A 10,144-nucleotide genomic window follows, 5' to 3' on the forward strand; every position below is an offset into this window, starting at 1 on the left:
GTTTACCAGCGACGGTCAAGGGCGATTTCAAATCTTCTAGCCCTTCCTCACACTTTCACAGAAACACACATAGTTTAAATTCTACTATCGAGATAATTACAGGACAAAAAGCTCGAATCTTCTTCCATTTGCGTATGATAGGTCACGATTTCAGTTACAACTCTACCGGTGACATTAAGTTAAAAAGACGCATTTCTTCAAAAACAAATCATCATTTAGGTAAACACTTGATCATTTGATCTCTAATTTACATCTATATTTCCTCAAAATAGAATGAATAGTGCCTCCTTTCTTGAGGACGTTACGTGAAGTGAATAATTCCAGTTATCTTTACCAGTCTGGGCCTGGACTAGCAGCTGCTAACATGCTAGCTTCGCTGCTATGTGTGTCTCTAATCTCAGGATATTTAAATATTATTTGAAAACACGTATGAAAACACACTCAACTGCAGCATTCAGAGCAGCTTCACATCGAAAGCGTCACCAACACCAGTTCAACAGCAGGGGGCACTGACGCCGCTTCCAGGCCAAAGAGATGTCCGCAGAATAAGAACTGCGGGCTCGTGACGCTTGGTGCGATGCTCTCGGGGCCCAGCGGGTGGCGCTAGTGCACCAGTTCACCAACGATAACACACGAGAAGAAGAGCCTTGACAGAAATGAAAGCGTTGGTGATCCACGGTGACTTTTGTCTCTTTTTCGCCAGCTGTTTATTTACAACGATTACAGGTAAGTGCGTGAAATGTGTCAAATATTAACTTTTTGGGTTATCGATCTTCGCAAAGTAAAATCAAAAGCGCGAGCCAGCTGATCGATGCGAGTTTGGCGTCATGAATTCCAGCCTGCAGGAAGTTCTCATGTTAAATTGGAGAGTTTTCTTGGAGTTGGCGACTTTTACCCCATAGCCATTTGAGATGGTTGAGATGGTTCCACTCAGCCATTTGAGATGGTTCCACTCAGCCATTTGAGATGGTTGAGATGGTTCCACTCAGCCATTTGAGATGGTTCCACTCAGCCATTTGAGATGGTTCCACTCAGCCATTTGAGATGGTTCCACTCAGCCATTTGAGATGGTTGAGATGGTTCCACTCAGCCATTTGAGATGGTTGAGATGGTTCCACTCAGCCATTTGAGATGGTCCCACTCAGCCATTTGAGGTGGTTCCACTCAGCCATTTGAGATGGTTCCACTCAGCCATTTGAGATGGTTCCACTCAGCCATTTGAGATGGTTGAGATGGTTCCACTCAGCCATTTGAGATGGTTGAGATGGTTCCACTCAGCCATTTGAGATGGTTCCACTCAGCCATTTGAGATGGTTCCACTCAGCCATTTGAGATGGTTCCACTCAGCCATTGAGATGGTTCCACTCAGCCATTTGAGATGGTTGAGATGGTTCCACTCAGCCATTTGAGATGGTTGAGATGGTTCCACTCAGCCATTTGAGATGGTTGAGATGGTTCCACTCAGCCATTTGAGATGGTTGAGATGGTTCCACTCAGCCATTTGAGATGGTCCCACTCAGCCATTTGAGATGGTCCCACTCAGCCATTTGAGATGGTCCCACTCAGCCATTTGAGATGGTTGAGATGGTTCCACTCAGCCATTTGAGATGGTTGAGATGGTCCCACTCAGCCATTTGAGATGGTCCCACTCAGCCATTTGAGATGGTCCCACTCAGCCATTTGAGATGGTTGAGATGTGTTCCACTCAGCCATTTGAGATGGTTCCACTCAGCCATTTGAGATGGTTCCACTCAGCCATTTGAGATGGTTCCACTCAGCCATTTGAGATGGTTGAGATGGTTCCACTCAGCCATTTGAGATGGGTCCACTCAGCCATTTGAGATGGGTCCACTCAGCCATTTGAGATGGTTCCACTCAGCCATTTGAGATGGTTGAGATGGTTCCACTCAGCCATTTGAGATGGGTCCACTCAGCCATTTGAGATGGTTCCACTCAGCCATTTGAGATGGTTCCACTCAGCCATTTGAGATGGTTGAGATGGTTCCACTCAGCCATTTGAGATGGTTCCACTCAGCCATTTGAGATGGTTGAGATGGTTCCACTCAGCCATTTGAGATGGTTCCACTCAGCCATTTGAGATGGTTCCACTCAGCCATTTGAGATGGTTCCACTCAGCCATTTGAGATGGTTGAGATGGTTCCACTCAGCCATTTGAGATGGTTCCACTCAGCCATTTGAGATGGGTCCACTCAGCCATTTGAGATGGGTCCACTCAGCCATTTGAGATGGTTGAGATGGTTCCACTCAGCCATTTGAGATGGGTCCACTCAGCCATTTGAGATGGTTGAGATGGTTCCACTCAGCCATTTGAGATGGTCCCACTCAGCCATTTGAGATGGTTCCACTCAGCCATTTGAGATGGGTCCACTCAGCCATTTGAGATGGGTCCACTCAGCCATTTGAGATGGTTGAGATGGTTCCACTCAGCCATTTGAGATGGTTCCACTCAGCCATTTGAGATGGTTCCACTCAGCCATTTGAGATGGTTCCACTCAGCCATTTGAGATGGTTGAGATGGTTCCACTCAGCCATTTGAGATGGTCCCACTCAGCCATTTGAGATGGGTCCACTCAGCCATTTGAGATGGTTGAGATGGTTCTACCTTTCTTTTCGAAACCTTTCTTTTGGTGTGAGGCTGCTCCATAATTTGTGATGAATTTGAGGAACACAGTTTGGTGAGTGAGAGTCCGTTAGAACAGTTCCTGGGTTGGTTCTTCCAGCCCCAGATCGGGGCACCAACACGGCGTTTTGCTCTTTGAGCTCATGTATCGACACATCGGTGTTGCCAGACCCACAACTCGTCAGTTCAGACTTTTTTAAATTCAGTGATTGTAAATTCAGATGTAAACTTGAACTTCACAGGATGATGTCCACGACCGTTTCCAGGTCACGTTCTCCACAGGAACCCAGCTGGACGGCTGTATGCATTTGAAGGGAAAGATGTGGCCCTGCCGTGTGGTGTGGGCGCTCCGCTCAGCCTCTCCCAAGTCACCGCTGTGGAGTGGCTGCGGGTGGACGGCCCCTCGCCCCAGTCGGTGCATGTCCTCCGCTTGAGTGAGGATCTGGTGAAGGACCATGCTCAAGATTACCTGGGGAGGACGACCATCCTAAAAAATGGCTCCTTGAAGCTGGTGGGAGTCCGACAACAGGACACGGGCATCTACAGGTGCGTGACACCGACACATTGGTGATGAAGCTCTGGGGGTCACCTGAAGATATGTTCCATCAGCACTTATTTTGGTTTCAGGTGTGTCCTGCTGACAGGATCAACTCTGGAAAAAGAAGCGATTGTCTCTCTCCTTGTTGGTATGTTCTGCATGCTAACAGCAGCTGAGCTAGCTGGAGTCGTTAAGGTAACACGGAGATCGAGTGACACGGCCAAAGGCAGCTCTGTGGCAGCACGGCGACCTTCATCCGTTTGCTTCTGCAGACTCCTGCAGCCTCTCTCGCTGCTCCCAGGAACGGTCCAGGAAGTCCTTCCTGCCGTCCGCCGTTAGCTTCTGTAACCCTGTGCTCTCTTGACTGGATTTGGGCATCCAACCCTCCAACCCATTCAGCTCCATTAACTTTAATAATCTAATCCTATTCTTATTTCCATGCTTCTGTAAATATACCTGCTGCTATTTGTGTCTATATACTATATTTATATTCTTCATATCTATGCTGCTACTACAAGTCAAGTTCCCTACAGGGATGAATCAAGTCAATCTTAATCTTAATAGGGTGCTTGTCTCATTTACCGTATTCTCCGGAGTTTAAGACGCACCAGCCAAAAAATGCATCATCAAGAAGAAAAATAAATATACCGTATTGGCCCGAATATAAGACGACCCTGATTATAAGACGACCCCCTCTTTTTCAAGACTCAAGTTTGAAAAAAGACTTTTTGAACACCAAATTTAATTTATACAGAAAATAATTACAGTACATCTGAAACAAATGATTATATCTTCGACCCACTTTTCTCCAGATTGTCGCTACATTTCTCTATTTTCTGTTATCTCTTCTCTTATTTTCTTCTCTTTTCTTTCTTACCGCTATTTTTATTTTTCTTCTTCGTGAGAGGGGTTCGCTTTGGCCTGGGACGTTAAGTTCAGCATTCGCTTCAAATATATCTGGCGCCATCTAGCGTTGTGAATGGGTATAATGTCTAGACCGCGAATGTAAGACGACCCCCACTTTTTCAGTCTTATTTCAACGCAAAAAACACTGTCTTATATTCGGGCCAAGTCGCACTGGACTATAAGTCGCATTTTAGGGGAAAATTTATTTGATAAATACGAGACCAAGAACATACATTTCATCTTGAAATCCGATTAAAATAATAACGGATTAACCACAGGCTGAATAGGGTTACGGTGTGCTAACGTTCATTAGCATACATTCAGCTACATGACGCACAACGAAGTCAGTACGTGTCTGCTTTGTTACCGTAACATACGGTCATTCAGACTATAACTTAAAGAACATCCGAGCAAGTTTCCCGAACAATCAGGTCTCATTCCACGTCAGGAAATCCACTGAATTCTTCGTCCTCGGTGTCACTTCTTAACAACTCCACCAACGCCGGAGGTAGACGAAGCGCCGCTTCCTGTTCGCTTTCGTCAGACCTGTCATCAGTTGCGGTTCCAATTATTCCGGCCTTTCTGAATCCCGACAGGATGTTTCGCTTGTCACTGAAGCCCAGGCTTTGTCGATCCTCCCAATGACTTCCAGGAAAGTTGCGTGGTGCATTCCCCCGGTTGGCGTGAAGCTCCGTCCATCATCCACTGCTCCCACAGCTCACGCAAGGCTGCCGGGAAGCTCCGGTTCACGGAGACGTCAAGTGGCTGGAGAATAGTGCGCTGGCACGCTGTCATCAGCTGCAGGGCTTTGGGTGTTCCGAAGAGGCCGTCTGGCCGTTTGGTGGAGCACTTCCTTACTGGATGTTTCCATGGTTTTCCATGGTTTTCCATGGTTTTCATCCATCTCCACAACATGCCAGCACCACTGTGAAGTGTGATTCCTCGTGACCAGTTGTTACTATATTCACACTCTTTTGCCCTTTTTCTGCGACGCTTCGGCCCATGGGAACGTCGGATGTGAGGGGGACCGTGTCCATGTTAATAATAGGGTCCGTGTCAAGTTCCGAGGAACTCATGGAAACTGTCAGCCTTGGCTTGGAAGTCTGCTGGCAGTTTCTGGCACATGGCTGTCCTCGCTCTGCTCGAGAGGTAACACCAAGAAGGTCCTCCCACATCATTTATATTCATCTCCTTGGCGACCACCTGATGGTTGCGTGGAGACGCAACTGCGCTGTTGTCCAGCCTCTCCCGGCGGAGCGTTGTTCGAGCACCCGTATGCGGACTCCTTCCTCTCGCTCTGGCCACCGAGCTTTTAGCCCGCGATTAGCTTTTTTTGTCTTCTTCATTGCAGCAAGAGTAACCTCTGCTTTTCGCCAGTCCCTCACAAGTTTCTCGCTAACTCCGAACGTTCTTTCTGCTGCTCGATGACCATTTTCGGCTGCATACTTCAGCACTTGCAGTTTATAATCTGCAGAATAGGATTTTCTTTTTGATGGCACGTTTCCTGCTCTTCTCAGTGGTCTTTTTAAGCTACTGGTTCTGTTGAAATTTTACATTTTCGGTGGTCCAGAAGTAGCGGATACAGGTACACAAGCCTAGAGCGCCCTCTTGTGGTCGTCGGTGTGAAAATAACGAACATGTGAAATTGCCAAAAGTAATAATGTATTTATTAAACATATAAGTCGCTCCGGTGTACAAGTCGCACCCCCTGCCAAGCTATGAAATAAAGTGCGACTTATAGTCCGGAAAATACGGTAATCTTCATCTGGGGGCGGAGTTGTTTGTTTTCCTAGATTTTTGGTCAATAGTGACCTGGTTCCTGTAGTTTCCTCTACTTACGAGATGTTTTATTTTGAAGCGAGACTACAGTGACTCAAATTGTTGCTGTGGAACAATTTGAACATCTCCCATCTTGTTGTGAAGGACAAATTAAAGGTCATCTGTGGCTCACAGCTTAGTGAGATCCTGCAGAGAAGCAGAGCCAGTTCAGGAGGGTTGGAGGGCTGATCTGGATGTCTTTTTTACGTTTTGTTTGTTTGCAGTTCAGGGACCTGAGGTGAACTTCCTGCTATGGAGAACTGCAGCCAATCAACTCTTTGTGTTGTGCAAGTCCAGCGGATGGAACCCCAAACCACTGCTTTCCATTCTGGACTGGAGGAGATCCAGAGTTCCAACCATGGTTGAGCCGGAGGTTTCGGTCCAACCCGACGGCCTTTTTTCTGTCAGCATGCGTGTGAACATGGAAGCAGTCCACGGTAACTCTACGATGCCAAAAGATTCAAAATCCCCCGACAAACACTCCGTCTCTGGGATATAAGGTTCTGCTGTACTGGTCCTCTTTGCCCGCTTCAGGACCCGGAAACAAAAGTGTGATCTGTCAAATGGAAGTCCCCGATCAGCACCTGATCATTGAGCGGATGATCCCCATCACAGGTGAACGTCCAACCCCCCCAACTCTGAAGGTTAGCGTAACGCTGAAATGAGATGTGCGCTCGACCGGCAGATGAATGTGATCGATTGACAGCAAGAGGCAGAAACGACTGAGTAGCTTAGAATCGATGAAACGAGCATTGGTGGAAAGTTTTCTGCCTTTTTCTTCTGTGAACTTTGCTGTGAACGTCTGAAATCCTGGAAGCTAGCAGGTCAGAATCTCTGATGAATGTTGATGCTTTGACCTTTCTCCTCGGACTCCTCCCCTCACTTAGACGACTACGTGCCCAGCGACGAGAGGCCTGGATGGATCCCCGAGAGCATCGTGAGCATCGTGGGCATCGTGGGTGTTGTGGAGCTGTGTGTGATCATCGGGGCTGCGATCAGATATTTTGCCCCAGATTGGAGGACGAACATGTATGAGAGTTTGACAGGTGTGTTCCTCAGTCAGGTGGCCACGATAATGCTGATGTTATCAGGTATATCTGTCGTGTGTTTCCAGGTGAGCAGACATCCACAGGTGAGCCTCTGTTAAGGGCAGATGTCCCCCTCAAACTGAAGCTGCTTCTCCTCCCATTTATCTGTTTTAGAGTACGGCAGAACGGGCCAGCTGACAACAGACGGAGCTTCTGAAGATACCTGCAAAGCAAGTGGACTTAGGGTCCGAGGTCAGAGGTCATGATCAATTGTGTCACTTTTAATGATGTGTAATGTGTTCAGAAGCTTCTATGTGTCTGAATGGATGTGTACATTTATATTATTGATCTGTACCTAGGAATATTGGTTCTTTTTCTTCTCGTGGCTCCTTCATAGTTTCTAGTGAAAAGTGTGAAAATGGGATTGAGGAGCTCCTTCCACCATCCAACAATATCCCCATTTCCGATCAGAAGGTCCCCTCCTGCACTGTAACCAGCGTGGTTTGCTAGAATTTTTTCGAGGCTGACCAATCTTCTTTCCCCATGGCTTCCCCGAACTCCCAGACCGGAGTTTTTGCCTGTGTAGGACAGCCCACACAGCCGCCTGCTGGTACCCCTCTGCTGATTGGGGAGTTCCACGAGCCCACATGGCCCAATAGAACTCCTCCTTCTGCTTGAGGGGATTGCTTACTTAGCACTGGGTTCGGGATTTGCCACCACGACTGGCGTTAGAGACCACGGCTGTGCGCTGAGAACATGGTCCATTCCAACGCAATGTCCCCAAGCCTCCCTCAGGGTCTTTGAGAAACTCTTCCAGAGGTGGGGGTTGAAGACCTTCCTGGCAGTGCTCAGCCAGATGTTCCCAACAGACCATCACAATGCATTTGGGTCTGCCAGGTCTGTCCATCCTCCTCCCCACCAGCGCATCCAACTCACCACTGGGTGGTGATCGGTTGACAGCTGAGCCCATCTCTTTAGCCGAGTGTCCAAAGCATACGGCCAGAGGTCAAGTGAGGCGACAACAAAGTCGATCATCGCACGAATGGACACACTGGTGCATGAACATGGTGCTCGTTAAGGACAAACTGTAATGAACACAGAAGTCCAGTAACAAAACACCACTTGGGTTCAGATCAGGGAGTCCGTTGCTCCCAATCACCTGCATCCAGGCGCCTGCCGCCGCTCCCCTTGTGCAACTCCAGAGTAAGGGAGGGTCCAGCCCCTCTCAAGGAGCTGGGGTCAAGACCCTTTGCTGTGCGTCAGCTATCTCCAGCCGCTACCTTTCAACCTCCCGCACAAGCTCAAGCTGTCCCTGTAGCCAGAGGTTTGACCTGAGGATTGGGTCATGGAGGCCCCGGGCCACGACTGCCACCCAAACCACATTGCACCTGCCCCTCGTGTATCTTCCTGGGGGGGTGCAGAACCTACGGGATCTGATGTAGATTTAACGTGAATATGGGTATTGATCACATTACCCAATGTTTCAGGGACCGAAGCCTCTAACATCCTGGCAGCCAGAGACTTGGAGAAGATGAGGAAGTACAAAGACAGTATCACCCGTGTTGGAAAAAAGTGTGTATTACTGCTAATGTGTGTGTCCGTGTGTGTGTGCGTGTAATGACTGAAACTGTCATGAGTCTCTCAGACTGGCCGTTGAGCCGGCGCTGATCGCAGCCATCATCTCCCGACAGTCGGAGGCTGGAACAAAGCTGAGCCCCTCCGGCTACGGCCAGACTGACCCCAACTGCTTCGGCCTCATGCAGGTGGGGGGGGGTGTGTGGGGGGGTGTGGGTGTGTGGGGTGGGGTGGGGGTGTGGGTGGGGGTGTGGGGGGGTGTGTGGGGTGTGTGGGGGGGGGTGTGGGGTGGGGGTGGGGGTGGTTGTGGGGGTGGTTGTGGGGGTGTGGGGGGGGGGGTGTGGGGTGTGGGTGGGTAGGTGTGGGTGTGGGTGGGGTGGGGTGTGTGTGGGGTGGGTAGGTGTGGGTGTGGGGGGGGTGTGGGGGGGTAGGGGTGTGTGTGTTGGGGTGTGGGTGTGTGTGTGTGTGGGGGTGGGGGTGTGTGGGGGGGTGTGTGTGAGAGAGAGAGTGATTTGATGTGTGTGTTGCAGATCAACAGGCACTACCACGCCATTAAGGGGAGTGCCTACAGCGGCGAGCACATCGACCAGGGCGTCACCTTCCTGATCCAGCTCATCAAGACCATGAGGCGCGTCAGGCCGGCCTGGACCCAAGAGCAGCAGCTCAAAGGTGAGAGGTGCTGACGCCTCTGAAGCGCTGATGCTGCTCCTGCTTCTCGCAGTGCAAATAAACCTTCTGATCTTTGATTTGGGAATTAATTTGCAGCTCAAAGAACGGCAGTGGACAAATATGACACATGTCGTGCAGCTACAGATGCTAATGTTAGCACAGGAAGGGCGGAGCCCTGGAGCTGGGTGACTGATCTCCTGCCCCGTCTTGTGTTTCAGGTGCGCTGGCTTGTTACATCGCAGGAGAGGACAAAGTTATTCCTTTATCCTACGAGGAGTTGGACAGTGTGACGCCCAACAAGGACTTCGCCAGTGACGTGGTCGCCAGAGCTCACTGGTTCGCTCGAAACGGCTTTTGATTGTCCAGTTTTCTTTGTTGTGCAGCCGTTTGGTTGTGGTGTTCTCATCTCTGACTGTGGCGACCAGTTGTCCTTCAACTCTAGTGGTAACGTCAAGCTTCCAGGGCTTTTAGCGCCATTTCCCCGCGGTGGACAAGGAAGCAGCGGGAGTTTTTCTGTGGTTTTTGTCATAAAATAGAGGTATAAACGGAAAATTTCAAAACTGTCAAATTTCATCTCAAGATGATTCAAAGAAGCTTCAGAGTTGCGAAAATAGTTTAAACAGTAAACAAAAGAAACCCTGATAAATGAGACCAATAATATCAGATGAACTCCAGAAACATTAGCATGATGGCGCTGATTTGTGTTTTTATTAATGGTCGATTTCAGCGACTCGCTACACAGAAACAGGAAGCTGAAGGTCGGTCCAAAAACTCTTGGTCTTCATGTAAAACTGAGTCTGCTGTCTGTAATGTGATTATAATCAAAGTTTAATGTCATGCCTTATTGATATAGTAAAATAATCTTTGCTCTTTTAAATATACAAGTGTGAAGAGCTTCAGTGAAGCTGCAGCTTCAGCTGGTGAAACAAGGTCCACTGAGGGGTGGTCTGGTAAAAACGGTGCCGTCGT

The 10,144-nt window shown here is 48.9% G+C and overlaps 1 protein-coding gene across 1 annotated transcript; it reads left to right on the forward strand.

Annotated features, from left to right (window-relative positions):
* Positions 1–570: 570 nt before the first annotated feature.
* LOC105418351 (erythroid membrane-associated protein-like) lies at positions 571–10,052 on the forward strand. The gene is made up of 11 exons (XM_029839567.1): positions 571–726; positions 2,908–3,187; positions 3,269–3,327; positions 6,128–6,340; positions 6,438–6,518; positions 6,791–6,949; positions 7,106–7,183; positions 8,419–8,503; positions 8,577–8,694; positions 9,037–9,175; positions 9,394–10,052. The coding sequence occupies exons 1-11, from the start codon at positions 657–659 to the stop codon at positions 9,531–9,533; spliced, it is 1,422 nt and encodes a 473-aa protein (XP_029695427.1). The 5' UTR covers positions 571–656; the 3' UTR covers positions 9,534–10,052.
* Positions 10,053–10,144: the final 92 nt, after the last annotated feature.

This window comes from Takifugu rubripes, chromosome 8, assembly GCF_901000725.2.
Source record: "Takifugu rubripes chromosome 8, fTakRub1.2, whole genome shotgun sequence".
NCBI classification, from domain to species: Eukaryota; Metazoa; Chordata; class Actinopteri; order Tetraodontiformes; family Tetraodontidae; genus Takifugu; species Takifugu rubripes.